General features: G+C 51.9%; 2 protein-coding genes across 4 annotated transcripts in view; one reads left to right on the top strand and one right to left on the bottom strand.

The window, feature by feature from the left end:
- The window catches only part of EGFL7 (EGF like domain multiple 7), a 36,114-nt gene extending 27,623 nt beyond the window's left edge, over window positions 1–8,491 (top strand). For all 3 annotated transcript variants that reach the window (XM_075905346.2, XM_006120759.5, XM_075905345.2), the window contains 4 exons: window positions 568–747; window positions 3,362–3,426; window positions 3,786–3,948; window positions 8,136–8,491. In XM_075905346.2, the coding sequence (XP_075761461.2) occupies window positions 568–747; window positions 3,362–3,426; window positions 3,786–3,948; window positions 8,136–8,158 (431 nt within the window). In that variant the 3' untranslated portion in view covers window positions 8,159–8,491. The remainder of the gene's footprint in view (window positions 1–567; window positions 748–3,361; window positions 3,427–3,785; window positions 3,949–8,135) is intronic.
- A 2,829-nt stretch (window positions 8,492–11,320) lies between these two features.
- Window positions 11,321–24,568, bottom strand: part of AGPAT2 (1-acylglycerol-3-phosphate O-acyltransferase 2) — a 29,653-nt gene continuing 16,405 nt past the window's right edge. Inside the window, exons 2-6 of the mRNA XM_075905348.2 lie at window positions 23,611–23,744; window positions 21,265–21,440; window positions 20,450–20,545; window positions 16,894–16,966; window positions 11,321–14,119 (exon numbers count right to left, since the gene is read on the bottom strand). Coding sequence (XP_075761463.2) covers window positions 13,953–14,119; window positions 16,894–16,966; window positions 20,450–20,545; window positions 21,265–21,440; window positions 23,611–23,744 — 646 coding nt within the window. The 3' untranslated portion in view covers window positions 11,321–13,952. The remainder of the gene's footprint in view (window positions 14,120–16,893; window positions 16,967–20,449; window positions 20,546–21,264; window positions 21,441–23,610; window positions 23,745–24,568) is intronic.

Below are 24,568 nucleotides of genomic sequence, written 5' to 3'. Positions count from 1 at the left end.
GAGGCTGGAGAGACGACGGTGCTGCTTTGACAGAGGATGTTTAGATGTAGAGCCAGAATTTGGGAGTGTTCAGACCAGGGGCTTTGGTTTTGCCCTTTGGAGGAGCCCTGGGACTGATGTGTCAGGGGGCTACTCCTGGTGTAGCAACAGAGGCATGAAATGGGAGTCACACGGTGGAGAATTAGGGCCATGACGTTTAGTGCCTGTGCAAAGAGATACTCCAGCAGGCTGCATTGACAGCAGAGAGTCTCTTCTCGGGCAGCTGGGTATAGTTGTTCTCAAACTAATCCGGCCTGCTGTCACCACATTAGGCCTCCCCAAACTGTGGCCCGGATTAAGCCGTCCCCCAAGGAATGACAGACGGCTCTGTAGTCGAAGCTCTCCCACTCCTAACCCTCACGCAGGCCCACCTATGCGCTTTGTGAGGGGACCACGTCTTGCTGGGGGTGAGCACAGAGCACTGCAGATTTACCTGCCACCTTCTTCCACGGGCTTTGCCCGGGGTGGGAGAGGGTTCCAGATGGCACATGAGCTCAGACCCCCAGGACTATACCTCTCTGCTTTCAGATGTGGATGAATGCGCCGGCCGGAGTCACGGCTGCAGCCAGCATTGTGTCAACACTCCGGGGAGCTATCGCTGCGCCTGTCCGTCTGGGCAAAGGCTCGGCCCCGACGGAAAATCATGCCACGCTCTGCAGCCACCCCCTGGGACAGAGGTCGCTGCCTCCCCTGCCTTCAACCACTCAGGTAACAGCGAACAGCCTCAGCTCATGCAGGTGCAGCTGTCAGTGTAGGGCTGGGCTGAATTTGAACTGCGGGGCTTTTACGAGGCTGTGGGAGTCGCTAGCCCAGGGGGCTGGGAACCAGAATTCCTGGGTTCAATTCTGACGTGTGACCAGGGCTAGGAGCCTTGCCTGTAACGGGGATAATGGCGTGCTGTGAGGTTTAATCAGTTACGGGATGAGACCCCCACCCTAGCTGATGGGAAGCCAGCTCCTGGCCAGGCCAGGGACCCCATGGCCAACAGCGAGACAACTGGGTCAACACAACATCGTCTTTCCTCTGCGTGTGACTCCCGGGCCCCGCGGACGGGCGTGGCGGCGACGCTGGTGCCGGCTCATTATTACTTTTGGTACGCGCTGTGACACTTCAAACTCGTACCGTGAGTAATAATGCGCTGCGGCCAGCCCTGGCGACAGACCGGAGCAGCACGGGCGGAAGGGCTGCACCTGCCCACGTGGCTGTGGACGTGATCCCCGCGGCCTGCCCCCTCTCATCTCCAGAGCCACCTTCCCCGCTCGGGACATCCCAGCTGGCTCAGATTTCATCCCGGTTCTTTTTAGGAAACGGCACGGCCGGGTCCTGGGCGACAAGCAACAATTCATGGGTGCCCCGTGACCCGTCTGTGGCTTTACTAAAAATAACCAGGGAGGGGGAGAATGACGGCCAGAGTCCTGGGAGGGGGGAAACCAATAAGCCGAGCCCCATTTCCATAGAGTGAACCCCTCAACCCTAGATTCAGCAGCTGCAGCCACAGGGATGGGGGAAGGAGGCATCCACGGGGCCCCGGCTGCAAAGCCCCAGCCACAGCCATGGGGGTGGTGGAGAAGAGGGAGGAAGCTCACCCCTAGGAAGCTACAAGGATGGTGTGTGGCCCTGGCTTTAGTGCCCAGCCAAAGCCATGAGGCAGAGGCCTACAGCCCCAGCCATAGCCCCCACCACAAGCTGCAGGACCGGGGAGCATGGGGTCCAGGTTCCAGGGGCAGGACGACAGCAGTAGCCACAGACGTCTGGTAAAATCACAGACCCCGCGAGGGCATCATCGCCATAGTGACCAACAGTTCTGTCGAGGCACGAGGCCTGATCTCGAGGGCGCTACGGAGGCAGAGGCCTGACCGGGTTAGAGGCCTGTCCCACCTCAAGCCAACGCTTTGCTGCCCCCGCCCCGTGAAGAGCAGCAGCACCACGATGGTGCTTTAGTCCGAGGGCAGGGGCCGTTTTTCTCGTCACCCTGCTGAGGTGATGGAGCTGCGCCGGCTCGCCTCAGCTGTGGGGCTGGTCCCGGTGCTGCTGTCGTGGGGGGGTAGGGCCTCCCGTGCATCCGTCACAGCCCGGCACCGCCTACCAACACCTGCTCCCTCGGCAGATCGGCGGCTAGCTGGTGGGGTGTTGCCGATGCGGTGAAAGCACCTCACTGCCTCGCGGCGTCTGCAGGACGGTGGCTAGCAACGGGACGCCTCGTTGCAAGCCACCATCCTGCAGACGCCGCAAGGCAAACGGCCCCTGGCTGCAGCCCGCTCTGGCGCGCCACGGGTCGGGCCATTCCTGCTTTGCTGGAGGAGCAGCGTGCCAAGGGCCCCGTGGGTTCATTTTTACCCCAGGGCTGTAGTAGGTTTTCACTTGCAAAGTAGCTTTGGCCCCGGAGCAGCCCGAAGGCACAGTGGCAGGGGCTGAGGGCCATGTGTCTAATTCAGAGCCTTTGGGGAAAGCTACTCCAGGGCTAAATTAGAGGAATGGTTAGAATTACTGACTGCCTTTGGCTGCTGCTCTCTCCCGTCCAGAACAATTTCCCCAGCCGCTGCCCTCTCGCCAGCCCGCCACACACACATTTTGGACCCGGGGTTTGCTCCCCAGTGAGGGGGAAAGTCTGGCTGTAGTTTGTGGGGTAATGTGCCTGCAGGGTTAGGCTCTGGATGCCTCATGCAACCGTGCAAAGACCCCGAGCTCCAGTCATTGCTGGATTGTCCCCGTGGGCTGGGTGCTGGCTTTGGGCCACCCCTTCAGCTGCGTTATTGGCCGCAGGGGGGCTACGGCTAGTTTGTAGCAGGTGAGGCTCCTGCTTGGTGCATCTGCAAAACCTCCCCTCAGAGGGCCACGCCACGGAAGTCTGTGGTGCCACAGACTGTGCATGTCCCTGCCCCCACCCAAGGCCCCTGTCCAACGAACTCACTCGGGCGCGTAGAGGGGCCAATCCTGCGTGAACGAGACCTTGCCCTGCAACCACCCTATAGGGATTTCTAGCTAACTGATATGGGGTGTGAGGGGGAGGGGAGTACGTCTGAGCTGTGAGGTAGCGCCCTTGTCTTGCCGGGCAGGTCAGAGCTCAGCATTAGGCGGCTGGTTCCCTCAGGCGGGCAGCCCTCTGGTTTAATCCTTTGGCTGCTGCCCGCCTCCCTGAGGGTGGCCAGGTTGTCCCAGGAGAGCTGGGGAATCCATCAGGGCTCAGTGCACCCCGTTGCGCCGCCTTTTTAGGTCTTTTGCACCGCAGAGGTGGCAGCCCACAGTCCGCTGCGGACGCCGCCGGTTCCCAGTGCGGGCCGTGACTAACTCCTGCGGTGTCTGTGACCATTGCTCCTGGCAGGTGTCTCCGGTGAAACGAGGGGAGAAATACAGGCCCTGAGGAGCCGGGTGGAGGCGCTGGAGCAGGTGAGACGCACGTGCCCCCGGAGACGCAGGCGAGCGCGCTGCCGCCTTTTGTCGGTGTCTCTTTCAATCAACCCCGGCCCGTTTGACTCCAGCGCCTCGCCGCACAGCTGGTCACATCCAGCCGTCTTGCCTTCCCCCGGCTCGATGAGGTGGCGAAATTAAAAATAGCATCTGGCCTCCTGGGATCAGCGTTCCCAGCTGTGTGGCCTGCTGAACGCAGCGCACACGGGAACAAGAGCCTGGTTAACTTCTACCCCTACCATTCCGCTCTGCCAGCCCTGGGCTATAGGGGCAGGTCCCGGTGGGTGGTCTGATAGTTTCCATCTCTGTTATACTAACTGGCTCCTTTCGCTCTAAAGAAACTCCAGCTGGTGTTGGCGCCGTTCCATAACTTCGTGCCATCGGCAGCAGATGACGCCAGCACAGACCCCATCCGCCTGCTGATTCACTCCCTGCGGCAGCTGGATAGAATTGACTCCCTGAGCGATCAGATCGCCTTCCTGGAGGAGCGGCTGGAGACATGTAAGGGGCAAGGCTAGTTGGGCCCTGTGCAGCAAGGGGAAGCCCACTGGCTTGGGTTATTGCTAGAGCTTTTACTGGCGAGTTCGCTTCACCCCCTGCGCCTTTTCCTATGGCAACGGCGCTGCCACAGATGCCTGGTTGGTAAGGCACCCTGCTCCTGAATTCTAATCCCGGTTCTACCACTCGGTTACATTTCACTTCCTCTACTATTAAAAGAAAGGGGTTGGATCAGCAATCACCAATATTTTCCGTAAGCTGGGCGCGTATGCAGGAGAGATTCCACTGCCACCGAGCTGATTACCAAAGTGCCCACAGCAAGGCTACGTCTACACCGGCATGAATTTCCGAAAATGCTTTTAACGGAAAAAGTTTTCCGTTGAAAAGCACGTCTAGATTGGCAGGATGCTTTTCCGCAAAAGCACTTTTTGCGGAAAAGCGTCCATGGCCAATCTAGACCCGCTTTTCCGCAAAAAAGCCCCGATCGCCATTTTTGTGATCGGGGCTTTTTTGTGGAAAACAGGACTATGCTGCCTACACTGGCCCTAAAGGCAAAAGTCTTTTGGAAAAAGACTTTTGCCCGAACGGGAGCAGCACAGTTTTTCCGGAAAAGCACTGATGATTTTACATGAGATCGTCAGTGCTTTTCCGGAAATTTAAGTGGCCAGTGTAGACAGCTGGCAAGTTTTTCCGGAAAAGCTGCTGATTTTCCGGAAAAACTTGCCAGTCTAGACACAGCCCGAGGTTTTTGTTTCTACTGGTGGTGAACATTCACACATGCCTTGGGGCATGTACAATTTATTCCGCACCTGTCTGGAAAAGATCAGAAGGAACACTGGCACTTTGTGGATTTCACTCTAGTTCATTGTCTATACAAGCTCGCTTCAAAAAGCCACCTCCCTACCTCGAAGAGCGAAGGGGGGGAAGGACAGAGACAAAGTGCTCTCGCCCATTCTCAGATGTAGCCATTCAAATTAAATGGGCAGATAGCAGTGTAAGGTACAAATGCCAAATTGCTTCCCTTTTGTAAAGCTCATCTTTTGTAGACACACCACTCACATGCAGACCAATTGGCTCAGAGCAGAAGTAGATTTATTGTGGCCTAGACATAACGAACAACAAAACCAGCAGCTTGTAATTAATAAAAGATGCATCATTTCATTTCAAAGCTGTTTGTGCGGGTGTTGAATTTGAAACCTTCGTGAAGCATCCAAAGATAATAAATGGAGATGACATTTTTTTGGGCTGCATAAAGGGTACATATTATTATCTCTGCTGCTTTTCCTGCCACTGCCAGGGTCCATGAACTGCCTCAACTTCAGTGAAACTCAATACTAACAGTCCAGCTAATTACCAAACTTAGATGCTAGGGTTTGTGGCTATATCATCAGAATTGGGTGAGTACAGAACTAAACAGAGTAAAGGGAACATTGGAGCAACTAAACCATGTCTTTTCTGCAGCGCAGCTAATCAATGCTGGTTAGAAAAGGCACAATTGCACGACAACTTTGAACAAAGCATTTGATGAAAACCTTAGCGTCTGAAAAAGTGTAGCTGCTGGAGAAAGACTCTGGCGTGGAGCTTAATTTCCCACCATGATGTTCATGTCTGCTGTAGTTATCCAGCTAATATGTGCATCCTGGAAATTGACGCAGCTTGGTGAAATTAACAGCAAGCATTAGGTTGATGTTTATTTCAGCACAGCCTGGTAGAGGTTTGTGTTTTCACACAACTGCATTAATTTCAGTGTACAGAGCCCTCCGTGGAGCACTGCTATGAGTGCTAACACAGTGTTTTATTTCCCATTTCAATTTTTAAGTGCTTTGTTTTAATGTGCAATTTGCCAGCCTTTTACAACTTTTGCATTTGAAAGCCTTGTTTTCCATTAACCGCTTTAGATCAACCTTGCTGGGTTTGTCCACTCAGGACTGATGTACAGCAAGACTACAATTCAATTCCCAATTAGTTACCCGGTCTCGAAATGGCATAGAAAGTCCCACAACATACCTCGTTCCAATACAGGTTGCCTTGTTCTTACCCACATAAGCAAAGTCAGTTTTCAGATGGTTCCTATTACAAAGGGGCAAGGCTTTGGCTTAAAAAGAAAAACTTAAATGATGGGGGAAAATGTTACAGGAGTTGCTCTGTCATGACATTTCTTGAAATCAACTCACTCAGCTCCACATTCCAGTGTTATGCTCGTGATAAGGATGCGTACATAGGAGACCATTAGCTGGAATAGTTCCATGCCGCCTTCTAAGGTCACTTAATGTTCATACCTGCAACTGATTTTTGCCCTTTTAAAATAAGCATGTTGGAAAATGGGAACTAAGACTCGTCACACTAAGCCTCATTTGCATAATTAATGAGCAGCCACTTTTTGCGCAAGAGGCTTTTTCATTTTTTTCAGGAAGAACGGCGCTTGCACAAGAGGGGGGGTTTTGCCTCTTGCACAAAAAGCGGCTGCTCATTAATTATGCAAATGAGGCTCCGCAATATTCTACGCTTAGCCTCATTTGCATATTTCTTGCACAAAACCAGCGCAGTGTAGACATAGCCTAAAGTACACGGCACCAATGGTGCCAAACCTGACACTGCAGTGGGTTTAGTCACAAGGAGGATGGAAAGGAATTCCAGGTACCTTCCTAAGCTCTTGAAAAAGGGGTGTGTAAAGGCTCCACTTGCAAGCAGTTTTGCTTCCACTCTGTGCCACGTATGGGGGTATTTGGCTGTGTGGGTGCCAAGCAATTAGTGCTGGAGGCTTACCTAGCTCCGAAGGGCCTGATGCTAAACCGAGAACTGAGCTAAGAGTGATCTTTTAGTTACCTTTTTTTGTACTGTGTGCTGCAAATCTGCACCTCCCTCACCAGGAGTAGGCTAGAAGCATTAAATGGTGAAATGCTTTGTGAATAAAAAACACGTTTTAACTAACATTAAGGGCCTCATGATTTAGAGAATTTTAGCCTAGAACACTAAAACTGGAAGGGACCTCCAGAAGTCCCGTCCCCGGCCCTCACAGCAGGACCAAGCAGCATCTGATAATCCCTGACAGGTGTTTATCTAAACTGGTCTTAAAAATCTCCAGTGATGGAGAGTCTACAGCCTCCTTAAGCTACTTATTCCAGTGCTTAACCACCCCACCAGTTAGGTTTGTTTGTTGTGCTGCATTTGCGTGCAAGTGATTTTACACCCACTTGTCTCATAACATCAAATGCTAAATTACTCAGTGTGTAAGGGTTCCACTCATTCACACCTAGCAGTGTCTCTGAAGTTTGTAGGGTTGCCAGATACTTTCAAATAAAAATACTGAACATGGTGGGAAAAAAATTGGTCCCCTGGTTCCCCTCCCCCCCCACCAAACTTGTTGAGCAAAAAAAAAAAAAAAAGTCATTGCACCTTTAAATAATTCCGCTACCCCTCCTCTGCCAGATGCAGCAGGGGACGAATGTCCCCACTGGCCTCCCATCCGAGAAAAACAGAAAATATCGGCCATTTTACATGTCTGGTGTTTTCTGGGTTTTTTTTTTTTAACCAGACTGAGGAGGTGAAAACTGGACTGTCTGGGCAAAAACCAGATACCTGACAGTCTAGGGCTGTCTCTAGACTGACCAATTTTTCCAGAAAATCAGCCGCTTTTCCGGAAAAACTTGTCAGCTGTCTACACTGGCCGCTTGAATTTCTGCAAAAGCACTGACTTCCTACTGTAAGAAATCAGTGCTTCTTGCGGAAATACTATGCTGCTCCTGTTCAGGCAAAAGTCCCTTTTGCGCAAAAGGGCCAGTGTAGACAGCTGAGATTTGTTTTGCGCAAAAAAGCCCTGACTGCGAAAATGGCGATCGGGGCTTTTTTGCGCAAAAGCGCGTCTAGATTGGCCACGAACGCTTTTCCGCAAAAAGTGCTTTTGTGGAAAAGCATCCGTGCCAATCTAGACGCTCTGTTCTGAAAATGCTTTTAACGGAAAACTTTTCTGTTAAAAGCATTTCCGGAAAATCATGCCAGTCTAGATGTAGCCTAGAAGTTTGTAAAAGGGTAACAAGTCCCAAACACCCCCACTGTGACTGGGTCTGGTCTACATGTTGCTTTTGTACTAGTTGGGCTGATCTTAGGATCACTCCCATCTGAAAAATAAAGTCCATCTGCATGGAGACTGACCCCCAACTAACACTGGCTTTGGAATGGTCTGGTTTCAGGTTCATGTAAGAACGAACGTTAATGAGAAGAGGTGCAGCACTTCCCGGTGGGACCAGAGAGCGTCGATAACCGTGCACGTCCTGTCTCAGCACTGCTGGATTCAGCCTGAAGGAAGATACCACAAGGCCTTGAGGACAGCCTGGGATGGAGGCGCATAGTTTATCTTGATCTGAAGAGGCCCAGTGTGTTTTTCAAAAAACTGAGCCTCTCCCAGAAGGCTTTTAAAGCAGCTTTGTGTTTTGCCCTCACAGCCAAGTTGTACAAGATGCTCAGGGTTGTAACACTTTCTTCCCAGCGTCGGTCCAGCTGGCCCCGCCCCAGAGACTTACTAAAAGCAAAACCATGTGGTGCTTAATTGTTGGCCTGGTCTTTCACCTAACTCAGTCAGAAACAAATTAACTGTGTGGTACAGCCGTACGAGATGAGCTGTAGGCGCAGCAGCTTGTTTAGCGTAGAAGTCTGAGATCTTAAGGGGGAAGAGCCTATAATATCAGGACTCTCTCCCCCCCCCCCACCCCCAGCAGTCTCAGACAGGTGGCTGGCTGTGTTGGAAGGAAGGGAGGAAGGCAGAGGGTTCAGCATACTGCCCCTACTCCCAGCAAAATTTCTCATTGGCCAGGTTTCCACCAATAGGAACTAAGGGTGCCATGCAAAAAGCCACAGGGAGCAGCCAGCTGCTTTCATTGGCCCTGCTCCCTGCCACAGGGGCCGGCCAGAGCCCACCCCGTAAGACTTAGGCCTGCTGGCTCCAGCTGTTCGCAAGTAGGAAAGTCATGCACCTTCTATCAGCCAAGCACTCTGTAGGGTGGTGCTGTTTCTGCATTAAAGTTACATGCTGTGCCGCGCGGCTGGTTATCAGTGTTAACACGGGCAGGGCAGGGCCGGGCTGAACCGAGCCAATACACTGAGCCACGGAGGAAACCCTATGCAGTCCCATGGGGTAGGGATGTTATTCTACCCTCTATCAGCACTTCTCAGGGGATCCTCCCCTTTCCCTGCCTCAGGCACGGCCAAATTTGGTGGAGAGCCTAGCAGCTTTTGGTTACCGCAGCTTGATTGAAATGCAGAGCCAAACCCCGCAGTAGGAAGAAGCAGGTGAAGATGGCGTAGGCAGGAGTAGGGGAGAGACAGGCACAAGTGGAATAAAGCCATGGTAGGCCTGAAGGGGCAGTGTGGCTTAGCAGGAGGGGGTTGTACACAGCTGCCCGGGAAACATAACTACCCCATCACATCTCCAGCAGCATGGAAACCCCGGAGCCGAAGGAGAGCACGCTGCCAGCTACCCTCTACACCAGCCTGCTGCTCTGGGGAAACAGTAGTAGAGGGGAAGGGCTGGTAAAGGAAGCTATTCAAGGCCAGCAGATCTTTTCTGTTCGTCGCTCTTGGTGCTAAATAGGGAGCACAGGGTTCCTTAGGGCTCAGGAGAAGGAAGCCCCTGCTGTCCTCAGGGCTCCAGCCATGCTTGGATCAGAAGGCATTGTAGGCCAAGCAGTATTCAGCCTGCCAGCATGTGACTGTACAGCCCCCCAACTCCATGGAGCACTCAGATGTGAATAGATTGTGTCCATGGAGGACTCCACACACTACACAGATGATCCCTCGCTGCAGATGTTTGTAACACGTTTTACTTCCCTAGCATGAGTCATTCAGTCCTGTGTCTCAACAGGGGCATGTCACTTGGGTAGCCTCACACAAGCTGTCAAGTGCTTCACTGGGGAAGACTAACAATTTCCCACAAAATTGTTAATCAGAGCAGAATCTTCTGCAGTGATCCTCACAGTCATGCACTCTAGTACTCACACCCCTGTCTCCAGCTAGTAAGTGTCAAATAACCATCCATTTGGAGAGAAGGGAAGGAACAGAACACAGCTTTGGTACACATACGGCTCTTCCCCCATTACCTCACCCTGCTTGCAGGGGACAAAGATTTGACCAGGGGCAGATTCATAAGTACCAAAGGCTAATTGGACAGTATTGGGCACACTACCTCTTCAAAAGTAAGCACCCCGAGGGCATGTCTACACTAGGAAATTTCAAGATAACTAAAATTTGAAAACTCAAAATAAAATTGAAATCAGCTCTCCCTGCTACACCGGAGCCTCAAAAGTAGTCCAAGGCAGGCCCTGTTAGTGCATCTGCAATACCTCCACTTAGAGGCCCAGGAAGCACTGGGGAGTAATTGCCGTAAATCAGCGTATATAACCCACACACAAGTATTACCTGCACCTGTCTAGTACCCATGGTTTATCCTGATTGAGTAAAAAACATCTTACCTACCCAGCACACGTGTATAGCCCGCAGGTACTGTTAATGAAAGATAATGAAGGTAATTAACTCTGGCCTCAGGGTCTGAGCTTTTTGTTCAGAAGCATTTAAGCTCCTAAATGCTCAACTGCCAAAGCACAGTAGATGGCCACAGCCTGACAGGCTGGCTCCCCTGGGGTGAGTCTGCCCCACACTGCATGGGAAGGGAAGGTGACTGGGCTTACCCCTCACACCTTCTCCAACCTTCCCCAGCTGCCTTCTGCCTGTGCTGTGCACTCCCCTGGGGTGAGCTGTCTGCCCCAGGCAGCCAAAGCTGAGCAAAGGAGCTGTGTCCTTAAAGCCGTATCCTTAAAGCCACGTCACAGAAAGCCAGCCACATTCAGACAGATGCAACAGAGGGAAGAAAGGTTGCTGGGTATTTCTACAGCAGGGGAATCTCCTCTCCCTCCCCACAGCTGATTACCTCTTCCCTGAATTCTCATCCCCCTCTGCTCTGCCTGCTTGGTCCCTTCCTGTGACAGTTGCGACACACACACACACACACACACACACACACACACACACACACACACACACACACACACACACACACACACACACACACACACACACACACTATAGCCTGTGTGGGGCGGGGGCTGTAAAACTTTGCATAACCTGCAGGTTATCTGCCCCAGAGTACCATGTTTTAACATAGTTATTTCAAAACAGGCCCATCCACACTAACACTTTCAAAATTAGCATATTCCTTATTTAAAAAAAAAAGAAAAAAACCACACCAGAGTGCAGATTTTGAAATGACCAGCCCATTATTTTGAAACTGGCTTGGTAGTGTGGACACTGTCTGAAAGAACTCCCTGGCGTAGACTGGGGCTCAGGTAATAAAATCAACTCAACCCGGTTTAAAAAAAACAAAAACAAAACCACTTCACACAAGGCTTTTTATTTAAATAACTGCTTTATAAAAGTGTACATCTGATCAAATATACATGGTTTTAAAAAACTGAATGGACAACGGCCTTTGTGTACACTCATCCCCTTTTCCCACCGTGTTCATAGCAGAATTACACTTTATACATCTGATACAGAGTCATCTTTGGCTGAAGAAAGATTATCCACCCCGTGCAGTCACCTTCCCAGCCCAGCTGCTCACCCTAGACAGGACTCTCTGGGCAGGACTCAGGCAAACGCCACAAGAACTTGGCCTTAATTATACAGCCATTTTTTTCCTTCCCTAAGAAGGGAAGACAAAGCACCATTCTGAACAGCCATCAGACCAGCAAGGAAAAGCAGAAGGGTGGCTTGCTTTCAGAACTGAGGTCTGGACTGTACAAGACAGATACTCAACTATTCATTGGTCATCCCAGCACTACCCCTGGCCAAGTGGCGCTGCCTACCCCCAACACCCTCTATCTGGGTCCTCCCTGTTCTGCATTAGTGCTTTATGCATTAGACGTGGGTGTTCTTTTATGGAAACACAGGCCATTCAGCAATTGAGACAGGAACGTCTCCACTGCCACTTGCTGAGGAGGGGGCTGGGGGAAGATGCCCTGCACATTACAAGAAGAGACATTCTGCCTTTGGAGCTTGAGGGAGCATTCCCACAAGGCCTCTACGCAAGTCTGTGGGAGTTCCCATGGCCAACACGTGCTCCCCCAGGGAACAAACCTCAACTGGAGTAACAGCAGAGATAGGGGTGCTACAGTTCTATGGCTGGGTGAGGAGAGTCTAAAACTCAGTTACCAGGAGCCCTTCACACCCATCTGTCAGCGATTCAGTGGGAATCCCTCTAGGTGCTGTTTCTCAGCTGGCCAATTCAGATGGATAGAAACCTTGATGCAGGGTCATCACCCACCTCCCCCACGTAGCCCATTTTACATCTCCAACATCACGGCTTTCACAATGGAAACGCACTGTCCTAGTAAGGCTAACGTTTCAGGACAGATTTGCATGGCAGGCATGGTCTTTTGGTCAATGCTTCAGAAGTGCAGCATTTCAAACAGCCCAATAAAACCCTTAGGAAGCAAGAGCGAGTCTAGGTATAAAGCCCAGATTAAAGTATTTTAACCAGCATGTGGGAGCACTGAAAATGTTGCAACAAATACCGAGGATATGCCTCATCTACCTGTTCTTCAGCCTGCCATACCTGGCACCAGGCTAAAAGCCGGCCATCGGGTGGAGCACAAGTCAGGGGTACAGGCAGTATTGCAAAACTGGGAATGAAAAGAGATGGGTCCCCATCTTTGTGGGTGTCTCATCCTTGTAATTTAGCGCCGCTCTTGGCATAAGTGTATTCTCCCCTCCCCCCCCCAAAAAAAAAAATTTGGTTTTGAGATAACGTCCCCACAAAGTGCATTGCGGCAGCCATCATGTTAAGTGTCTTGATTGGTTTTACCCTAATGCCATATCAGGTTTCCCCACCACCCATCCCTAAATGACCCCACATGGAGCTTGTCCACTCAGTGGACATGGAAACTTGACTTCATGAAGGGGCAGTGTCTAAAACAACAAGCCCCAGAAAGCCCACCTGAACCTGAAGGCAGTGAGCGTAGAAACCTGCCCATAGCAAGCCTTAGGCTGCAGAGTGCTAAAAGTACCGGGGGAGGGGGGAAGGTAGGAGGGGGAGTTCACTCTGGAGAGCAGGTAGGGCCTGGTATCTGTGCAACCTGCCTCAGAACTCCTGGTCAGAACACCCTGGGCTGTGTCGTGTGACTTGGCCATTACATCAGAAGAGCATCGGAGAGGAGTGAGCGGCTGGTCTTTGAGCCACATCCCAGATGCTGCATGCGCAAAGACACGCCCACGCACCGAAACAAGCGGATCTGGCAGGAGCCCATTGTGTCGGGAGGCGAGAGGCTGGGAAGAAAGACGCTTCTGTGAACACGGAGTGCAGGGCAGCTCTGGGAAGCGGAATTTCAGCCTTGAGCCAGACTTACTGGCAGAGACTACTGCCTTAGGCATTCAATCAAGGCTCTCCAGCGCCCGGCTGGAGTGACTGCCCCATCGCTCCAGCTGGCCCACGTCTGAGACCCCTGCATTAAGTGTTGAGAATGTACTAACAGAGCATCACCTGGACACCTGCTCCGACCCTCACTGCTTCAGGCAGCAGCTAGGGACAAGGTGAATGTGGGTTTCAGTTACCTGGAGGCTGAGATGTAGTACTCAATAGGGTCTTTGGCATCCAGTGGTTTGGCACAGGCTTACTGGGGTCGAGGCTAGGACCTTAACACGGTCTTCTGCAACCCCAACCAGCCCAGCAGCTCCCACAAGAGCTGAGAGATCACTGCACCGGGCGTCTAGACAGGCACCCTTCACTAACACCGGCAAGGTGTCAAACTCCGCGTGGTGGACGCTCTTCCCGATGGGCGATAAAGAACCCACAAACGATTCACTCAACAGTAGAACTGGGCCAACAAAGGGCGTTTGTCAACTAAGGGCTCCCTAAGCAGCAAGTTCAGCTTCACCTGAGCCGGCTGCAAAGGAAGGGGAGAAGCCCCTTGGATATTTTGGCAACGGGAACCGATCCTCTCAGTCCTTGCTCTTTGGGGAGACTATTGTTGAGAGGTGGGGGCTGAGCCGTTCACCTCCCTGGCTGTGCCGGACAGTCTGAAAAACGTCTCTCTCATGGTGCAGTAGCATCTCTCCGTGAGGTCAGCGACGTCCTCGGCTGTCAGGCCCTTGGTCTCAATTGGCTGGAGCACCTCAACCCGGATTTTACCTAAGAACAGGAGATGCAATGTCACTCTGCATTTTCATGGGGCCTCGAGAAGTCTTCTAGTCCAGAGCCCTGCCCTCGCGGCAGGGCTAAGTCTTAGCCAGACCATCCCCAACAGGCGTGTCTAACCTGCTCGTGCGATCTCCCGTGGAGAGTCCACATTAGATGGCCATTCTCCACCAATCCTACGGCTTCAATACCAGTCAGAAACCCCTCCTCCGACACCTGTGCACCTGAGCCTAGCAGAGCGGGTCAGAGCCGACAGCCCAGTCTAAGCAAACTATCCCGTAAGCTGTGGCAGCTATTCCCGAGGATAGATCTTTTCCCGCTATGACACAAGGCTGCGTACAAGCAGCTCCTGGCAGCAGGCATCAAGACCCACCCCTGTGACTTCCTACTGCAGGAAATGCCTGCAAACCGCAACACAGGGCAGACAATGGAATATCCTTTCCCCGCTCCCACGAGGCTAGTGGCAGAGTCTGTATGAGTCTCTAATTAGAGGCCCTGGCATTTTTAGAAAGCAGGGTAATATTGTCATAGCTGTTACTAATCAAGCCTTATCTACAGAGGATTGGGATAGCACAACCCCCTCGCATAGCCAAGCAAGTAGAGAATAGCATCCCATGAAGCCGATTTCCTTGGGCATGTGTCACGTCAAGTCGTCAATGCTATGCAACATACAAGTACATGAAACTCAGGGTTGTGTATTTTTACACTCAATGCCCAAGCCTGCATCTTCGGCCTCCCCCTTAGGAATGAACTGAGCCAATTGGAACAAGATCTCACTCTTGGAATCTGTCGGTCCTTGGGAGGTATTAGGTAGGATCATGGGATGAGCTTACACACAGCAAGAGCACCGTCCGAAACAAGAGCCTTCCATGTGCTCGGCCAAGCTCTGTTTCTAGGCATACGCTCCTTGCGCTACGCACCCTTTCGCCTACCTGATCTGCCCAGGCCAGTCACTAAAGCCACAATCAAGCCCAGGTACTTCACTGGAGGCCAAGCCACTTGGCTCTCAGAGAAGTCAGCACTCCTTGGAACTGCATGTTTACCTCAAACTCATTGCTCCTTTGGGGAGGGGACGGGGGGGAGAAGAAGAAGAGACACATGACTAAGGAGTGCCTGGGCTCTGAAGCAAAGTACCAGCCACCCTCCACATGGCTGCCTGGAGGTGCAGTTCTCTGGGGTGGCTTTTGCTGTGCAGGGCAAGATTTTTTTTTTTGGGGGGGGGGGGAAGAGGGGAGGCGCAGAATTAACAGATCCTGCTGTTACATCAGGTCGTATACCCGGCGGCTTTTCTGCAGAACGGCTGTGGCACGCAACGGCAGAGAGGGCCCCAAGAGGGCAGCCATGCACCCACTCCAGGAAAGTCACAATCACCACTTCAGAGTCCAGGGTGCCCTTGACTGTCAGAGGCTGGGTACAGCCGGCAGGTGCTGCTGAACCCACTCCGGAAGCCCTTCAGGGAGAGCGCGGAGTCGCTCCTTTGATGGTAAAAGCTCCTGACTGAGCAGATAAAGAAACTCCTGCCTTGGTAAACACTCCTGCAAGGTGAGGCCGGAGCCCGTCAGGCGCTCTGTCTTACAGGGCCAGGTGCATGCGGATACCCTGGAGAGAGCGCGTCAGCCAAAAAGAGCCAACCAGGGACCTAGCCTGCACCTGTGGAGGGAGCAGCTGCAGAGGACGACAAAACAGGACAGTGACAGTACTGGGTCATGCCCAGCAGGAAGCTGCTTTGCTCATCTGTTCCTCTTGGGCCCATCAGCATCCACTGCCAGCGAGCGCGTCCTGGACCACATCTCAGCCCATTCGCTAGTGCAGCAGGGTGTTTACATCTCTCCTTGTGCCCCCACCAGTGGGGAGACCCTTGAAGAGTGGCTCTGGGCTGGGAACACCACCACCACCCTAGCCTAGCTCTTACCCAGCACTTTCCAGCCAAGACCTCAAAGTGCTTTAACAAATGAAGGTCAAAATCACCCCAATCATACAGATGGGGAAACTGAGGCAGAGAGCAGGACAGTGACTTGCTTGAAATCACCCCAGCAGGCTAGTGGCAGTACCAGGCGCACAGAACCGAGATCTCCCAAGCCCCGTGTTCAACACACGGCCACAATGCCTGCCATAAGAACAGCCACTCCGTGGCTCTGCCCGTGGCCTAGTGGGTGAGCTCAGGCAAGTCACTTTTCTGCTCTGTGCCTCAGTTTCCCCATATGTAAAATGGAGATGATTTTGACCTACTCTTTTTTTTAAATAAAAACACTTTGGGAGCTGAAAGGCTACACGTGTCCAAAAATTGCTAGAATTAGATCTCTGGTCTCCATCCGAAGACCTCAAAGATGCACAGTAGGGTACATTTAAAGAGCAGCCAGTCAACAGACACAGTCCTGTTCCAACACCAAGTGCTCCTTGTAGCCTAAATGCTGCCCTGAGTACCGGATGGGGGGGCGGGGGGCACAGTGCAAGAGTGTATGTGAAGGGGACTCGGCTTCCTTTTGGGGGCACCTACAGCCCAGATGGTCAAGAAAATTCAACTGAGGGATTTGAGAGGAGCTCTGCTGGAGGGAAAAAAAAAAAAAAAAAGTCTGGCTCTGGGAGACGCAAAGAAACTGAACAAACAGCTTTGTAAGCAGGCAACCACCACAAGATAAACACGTCACAGCACCTGTGCCCGGCTTTTCTTCTGCTGGGAGAGCAGAGACAGATCACCCGTAAACAAGGGGTCGCTAGGTACAGCCAGAGCAGCAACCTGGGTTTCAAAGGACTAAGCTAGACAGTACCTGATATAAAGAGCTTCTTGGCTGGATTGTAGAACGAAGTGAATGAGGAATACACCACGGGAATAACTGGAACCTAGGCGGGGAAAGAGTACAGAAAGGGATTTTTGTATTACAATAGCATGGCACCAGCCAACACCGAGGCCCCACTGTACGAGGTACTCTATAGATACAGAGCAGAGCCTTAATCCTGATGAACCTGCCATCCAAGGCCAAGAACACAGGGTAGGAGAAAGTTACTCCCTCCGCGCCTGTATGTAAAATGGAGTCCAAGATTAAGGCTCAGGTGTTCAGTGAGGTATCAGGCCCTTCACGCCCATTGAGATCAGTGGAAATTAGGCAACCCCATCCCTTTGAGTGGGGCCCCAAATGCCTTTCCTACGATCACGAGGAGCCCTGGGAACAGACCTGAGGTTTCAGGCCAGCACTCTATACCCAGTATCCCACTTGCTGACTAGTCCAAGCCTAAAGCCACGGTCCTGCTGAGCCACGTTTAATCCTTCTTGGTGAAGCCCCCCTTGGTGAAGAAGCAGCTCTAACATGCCCTGTAAAGGCTTCTAAGCCCACGCGAGGAGCAGGCCAGCTGGGACTGGTTCAACATTTCAGAACAGGAATCGCTGTTTCCAGTCACTTCCGAGGAGCCTGACAGAACAATGGAGAGGAGGCAGCAATTTGTACATCTGGCACATTATGGAGGATCCTTGGCCAATGGAGCCAGTCACCACCAATCCATCGTGACTGACTTGTCACCGGGTGACTTATTTGTGGTAGTTCGCTGGAATTAGCTTGGTAAGTCATACTGGGTTTGAGCTGCCCATTAGATAGGAAGGAGGCGGAGGCAAATATACTGGAAATAGGTTAACAGCTACAATCTCAGGATTTTCTTCTTCACTGTCCCTGATCAGGATGTTAAAATGCCTAGCTGGTTAAACATGAACCTTTAGTCATTTTAAGGTCAGGCCTGCCGCCCAGCCCCACAGCAGCTGTGGAGGCCTGACATGGCTGGCAGTGGCGGCCAGTCAATACAGGCGACCTAGGCGGTCGCCATGGACACCAAGAAAAACGGCCATAGAGGGCTTTGGAGGCGGAGGCACCAGTCACACGTTTCACCTAGGGCACCAGTTACCAACAGCTAGTCTAGGGCTGCTCCTGATGGCCGGGAACTACCGGAGTTCATGGTCAAGGGTTATTTAACATCCTTAGTCCATTATGGTCCCTTGAAAGTTTGTTTACACACCACCATCATGCCTTCCGCAAACACAGAACAGATATGAGAGATCACAGAGTTCGGTCTTTGGCTTTCAAAGTCAGTAGGCCTTCCTAAGCCGGGAGACAGCTGTCTGGGACTTGACTAAATGTATTTGAAGCAAAATGCCCAAAGTCTTGGGAGCATGGTTATAATAGCATAATAGAATGCTATAATAGCATTCTATAGCACTAGAATAGCTTGGCTATAATGGCTAGGGCAGGCCCAGGCAAGATGCAGTCCGGGGGGCCGGATCCAGCCCAGCTAACACTGATCTGGCCCCCAGACTACATCTGGCCACTTCCTATTTATAGCCTGCCGCAGAATTTCCAGGCAGCGGTTCAGGCAGCAGGAGTCTATTTAAATGGCCATGGCTCATGGCCGTGGTATTACCCAGGCAGGGGCCAGAGCCACGAGCCTTTTAAATAGCTGCAGCAACCCAGGGCAACTGCCGGGCAACGTGGTAGTGAAGAGGCTGGGAGCCATTTAAATTGCTATTTAAAGGGCTTGCGGCTCCCGGGCCGGTCACTACTGTGTTGCCTGGCAGTCGCCTGGGGTTGCTACAGTGATTTAAAGGGCTCTCAGTTGTAGCTCTACCCCAGCAGGGGCCAGAGCCGGGAGCCCTTTGCTGGGTTTTTAATTCAAAGCTTCTGGTCCCGGACAACTCTGGGGAGAGGCTAGTCCCCAGCCCCGCTCCTACTCCTTCCAGGGTGGGGGAATGGAGCCAGCCTGTGACCACATACCAGAATTCATTAAGTGGCCCCCAGGCAAGGAGCATACAAGTCACACACCCTGCGCCAACGTATCAATAGTGGCAAAACTCTGGCGTGTACACCCAGCAGTGTCAATCAAAAAAACCCCACCCTACTATCAGCACAGCTAACGTTGTTTGGGAAGGGCATGGGCACTGCCGTCCCAAAACTGCCTACACGCCCCAGCTGCAGTGCAGCAGCATGGCTTCCCCAGCCACCAGGGAGGGCTGGAGCCACTGCATGACAGCCCTAGTTCTCCAGGTGGCCGGGAAGGATTGGGCTGGGGTGGGCGGGGCTTCAGGTGGAAGAGGCAGGTCTGGTGCTCACCTTCCCCAACTGGGCCTTCACCCGCCACCCATGGGGAAGACGGGGGCTACAAGACACCAGCAAACAATGCCTTCCGTCAGCTCACTGAGTCTAGATGGCAGTGGGCTAGCCTAGGGAGGGGGTAGCTCAGTGGTTTGAGCATTGGCCTGCTAAACCCAGGGTTGGGAGTTCAATCCTTGTGGAGGCCATTTAGGGATTTGGGGCAAAAATTCATCAGGGATGGTGCTTGGTCCTGCTGTGAAGGCAGGGGACTGGAAGGCAGGGGACTGGACTATGACCTTTCAAGGTCCCTTCCAGTTCTAGGAGATGGCTAAATTAATGGAGATTTGCCTATAGCAGACAAAGCAGTCAGCAGACAAGACCTCAGGAATGGCCAAGTGGGATCACCTGCTCCTTCCTGTATGTCACTGGGGTTTGGGAACACGCAAGCATGCCAGACACTGGGCTCTCCACTGCTTAGCAGCAGCTATTTCAGAAGGAAGGGCTGCGACTAGCATCTGAAGCCCCATGGAGCGCTCTGGTTCTCGAGCTGCACTGCCCCTCTTTGAGGGACTTTTGAGTGGGCTATGGGGAGAAATCTCTCCCGGCCTGCTCTAGGTTGGCCCTGCTGCTGCTGCTTGTGCTGTACCCATGAGAGATGGGGAAGGAGGCTTCCCCCAGGCTGTTGCGCAGCTTTTCACCCACAAATCATCCCAGAGACTGAAGATCAGAGGAGTGGGGAGCCGATAGGCTGGTGCCACCCATCAGCGTGAAGGAGTCTGCTTTGGGAGAGGAGAAATCAAAGCCCAGCAAGGAGTCTGCTTTGGGAGAGGGTCTGCTTTGGGAGAGGAGAAATCAAAGCCCAGCAAGTCTCAGAGCACATCCGTGCCCATGTTGCTGTGTGCAAAACTGCAGAGGCCTCGTGTTCAGCCCAGAAGGGGTACAGCTGCTAAAACGTGTTCTGCTCATAGTGCAGCAGGGAGAAAGGTTTACTGCTGGCCGGATCAGCCCTCCACAAACAAGACAGGAACAAGAGCCTCAAAAAAAGTTTCAGGAGCAGTCTTCCAAGGAGATTCATATTTCAGGGTGCCTGGTGAGAAAGCTGCCCCTCTGCCATTTACTGTCTTGGGCACTCTGGTCCATACACGTGAGCATGCTAAGTGACATTCAAGAATTCCCACGTGGCCAGTGGCAGTCCTTTTGGTGGAAGGCCTGTTTAGGTCGTCGGCAGCCCTGAGAGGTCAGCAAGCTTTACCTGCGCCTGTACCGCGAGATGGAAAGCGCCTTTCTTGAACGGTAACAAGTCCCCATTCCCGTTCCTCGTGCCTTCTGGGTACACCCAAACCTTCACCTGCAAGACAGGGAGATCAGCTGAACAAATGGAATTTACTGCTGTAGAATTAACCCACATAATCTGACCAAACACAATCTCTCTAGACTGTATACCTGTTCTGAGTTGCTTGGAACAGAAGGGCTGAGTCTAGACTGGCAAGTTTTTCCGAAAAAGCTTGCCAGCTGTCTACACTGACCGCTTGAATTTCCGCAAGAACACTGACGATCTCATGTAAGATTGTCAGTGTTCTTGCAGAAATGCTATGCTGCTCCCTTTTTCAGGCAAAAGCCCTCTTGCGCAAATGCTTTTGTGCAAGAGGGCCAGTGTAGACAACGCGGTATTGTTTTGTGCAAAAAAGCACCGATGGCGAAAATGGCGATCGGGGCTTTCTTGCGCAAAACTGCATCTAGATTGGCACGGACGCTTTTCCGCAAAAAGTTCTTTTGTGGAAAAGCGTCCGTGCCAATCTAGATGCTCTTTTCAGCAAATGCTATTAATGGAAACACTTTTCTGTTAAAAGCATTTGCGGAAAATCATGCCAGTCTAGACGTAGCCAAGATGTTGCTGTGGGTTGTAGGTACAGTCAGGATGGACATCTGAAGTCCACATTAGTTCTCCAAGTATCCTCCTCTACTTAATCCACTGGACATCTATGTCCCATAATGTGCATCACTCTACTCTAAAACTGTGAGCGTGCTAGGCACTGCTGGTCTCTATTGGCCATGTACCATACTCACGTTCTCATCCAGCATGGTCTGAGCCACTCCGGACATCACCGTCTTGGCATTGCTTGTGCTCTTCCTGTTGATGAAGATGACACCGCCCAGGTACATGATCAGGCCCACCGGCCCTGTGTACAGCAGCTCCTTCTTGCCGATCTGAACACAGTCATCGGGGAGGATTTCCATCAACCCTAAGCCAGGAGCAGAGAGAGGGAGAGAGAGAAACCCACCCACAGTAAGCCAAGCTGGAACACCATTCTTTCACCTGCAAACCAGAGCGGCAGCAGATGAACTCGAGCCAGGCTTGACAGCAAATGTCCGGAGCTAAGGGGCGCAACAGCCTGTGTGTTCAGGCAGGGTGGCGGTTCACCGGCACAGCTGGTGCTCAAAGCACAGAGGGTATTTCAGGTATTAGACACCAAAGAGAGTTGGTCATAGGAGGATGGAATGAGACCAGGGCACGGCATGCGGGCAGGAGGGGGAAGGAAACCTGGGGAACATGCAGCTGTTTTAGGAGGTCTGCTTCAGAGGCCTCCTTTGTTCTATAGCAGAGGAGCAGCAGCAAACATATTTGGGCATGCTAGGACCTTGGCTTCTTGAATAGGGGCTGCAGCCCAGAAAGGTAATTTAAAATACAGGCACCTGCTGCCATCCTGAAAAGCCAAGGGCTGCAAGAAAGGGGGGGGGGGGGAACCTGGGTTTTATTCCAGCTTGGCCATCGCTCACTTTACCTCAGCGTTAGACCCCCTGCTTGCTCCCATGTCTATAAGGTGGAGTCAGACTCCACCACCATCTTCAGATCGCCTGATCCTTCCTGGACTCAAGTGGCATTTGTACAGCACCGAGCACAGCGGGTTCCTGCTCCACAGCCGAGGCCCTAAGGTCTCTCTCCATATCTAAGGACACTAACAGTGCAGTCTCAATTGTGGAGTTGCGGTGCTGAGCCACCATCTCCTCCCTCCTTCAAAGGGCTCTGTTTGCCCACCTGCTTAGCCAAGCTGGTTTAAAGCCTTTCACTACCCCTGCCGTGTTCACATCTGTCAAGAGGAACAAGCCCTCGGGACATACCCGAGCAAGCCAAGAGGCATTCCAGCTGACGCACTGCCCCCCCCCCCTCCTCCCCCCAGGACCAGTGTCCCAACCTGGAGAAAGCGGGAGCACAGCCTGTGGGTGCCCCTCCACATCCCTCATTGCCTGGCTTGTCTTTTAGAGCTTTGCAGGGGAGGAAGGTTGCTTTGCAGCCCTCTGCTAGGGCAGCCAGTCAATTCTGAAAGGAGCACCTGGCCCTAGGCCACCGGCAGACCTTAACCTGCAGTTTCACAGAAAGGTTCTTCTGTGCTTGCCCTGAAATAAAGGCCTAGACTTGACTCATGCTTACCATCGGTCAGTAATCAGGGAGGCCCCGCTATATCTGTTCAGAGCCTCAGGTCTACACTGGCGGAGAAATACTGATGCAAGATAAACGCAGTTCTCATAGCTGGAGTCGATGTACCTTGCACTGATTTTTCTGGGAGGGCCGCATGGCGAGTGGGCAACAGGAAAAATTCCATCGACTCCTCTTTCTCCTCATAACCGAGAGGCGTTCTGGGGTCAACAGGGGGCGCCCTGAGTGTTTGATTTAGCAGGTCCTTACCAGACCTGCTAAATCAAATGCCAGAAGCTCAACATCCAGAGCATCTATCTTTGCAGAAGCGTATGTGTGCCCTTAGGTAGCTATAGTAACAAATATCCAGCATAGGATCACTAGAAAGCACGGACAGAAGTGAAAGGGGGGGGGGGAAGAAGAGGAGGAGAGCCACATTCTTCTCCCCAGGAGGGGGCACAGCGCTGGTCAGGGACAGTTCAGACTAGAACTCACACTATTGATTCCCTCTTGTGACTGTGCTGGATTATCCCACAACTGTTCTTACATCTGCATCCAAAGCATCCGGTGGCGGCTGTCACCATCATGGGGGACACTGAACCAGACAGACCTGGGGGGCTGATCCAGCCTGGCAATACCTAGGCTGCTACATACCAGGCTACAGAGCTCAGTACTTCCCACATGCTATGGTTAGAGAGCCAGACCATAGGCACTCCCCCCTTTTGCCCCCCGAATATACAGTGCATCACTTTCCTTAAGACACTGCTGGGGCTTTGGACACCTGTGGGGCAATTTCTGTTGATGGAACTGGCCAATGCACTTTGTGACACCCAAACAGGGCTCCTACTGCCTCTTCCACCACACATCTTGGATACTCTCCCACTCACGGAGAAGCACAGAGCTTCCCCAACAGCAAAACTAGGTGTCGTGTCTCCCCCCACACACACCTGTTCCCTTTTGAACAAGAGACCACATCTTTCCCCACCCAAGCAACTCACCCATCATGTCCAGGATGCTCTGATGGTTTGACACGATGACACATGGCCCCTCCACCTCGAAGTTCTCCAGACCTTGCACCTCAAACCTCAGGCCATAAATATACTTGAAGGTCTTGACGATATTGGCAATGATTCTGCATAGACGAGAGAAGAAAGTCAGGAGCCAGCAGGCCTCTGAGTCAAGAAGGGTCTACGTGACAGCATGGAAGACGCACTAGGGCAGGAGAAAGAAACTATTAAGCCAGAGAAAGAGGCCTGAGGAGCAAAGAGTGTCACTTTTCCTTGGTAAGGGTAATACATACCACTTAGCCATTCACATCCCTACTTCACAGGACACTGGTGTCAAACTATCATTTGTTCTCTCTAGCCTGCTCCAAGGTATCTCCAGTGATGCAGATTCCACAGCCTCCCTGGGCAATTTATTTCAGTGCTTAACCACCCAAACAGGTAGAAAGTTTTTTTCAGATGTCCAACCTAAACCTCCCTTGCTGCAATTTAAGCCCATTGCTTCTTGTCCTATCAGACATTAAGGAAAATAATGGTTTTCCCTTCTCCTAACACCTATTTTAAGTACCTGAAAGCTACTATCACATCGGCTAAGTCTACACTGCACAGTTATTTCAAAATAAACTATTCCAGAATAGTTATTCCGAAATAGCACTTCTACACTGCAAGGAAGCCTCAAAATTAGTCTGAGGCAGGCTTTCCAAATGTAGACATGCTATCTCGATTTAGATTCCCCAGGAGGAATAACTTAGAATGGTTTGGTGAGGGGCTATTTCAAAACAGCGGAAGTGAAGCATCTACACATGCCTTATTTCGAAATAGGCATTCTTCGTAGAATGGGGTTTACAGAAGTCAGAATAAGCCATCCGTTATTTTGAAATAATTTTGAAACAGAATTGCAGTGTAGATCCTCGCATAGTTATTTCAGAATAAAGGCCATTATTCCAAAATA

This window comes from Pelodiscus sinensis, chromosome 23 (assembly GCF_052426305.1).
Source record: "Pelodiscus sinensis isolate ZL-2025 chromosome 23, ASM5242630v1, whole genome shotgun sequence".
NCBI classification, from domain to species: domain Eukaryota; kingdom Metazoa; phylum Chordata; order Testudines; family Trionychidae; genus Pelodiscus; species Pelodiscus sinensis.
Note: the sequence above shows the minus strand (reverse complement) of the source record. Positions and strands in the feature narration are given on the sequence as shown.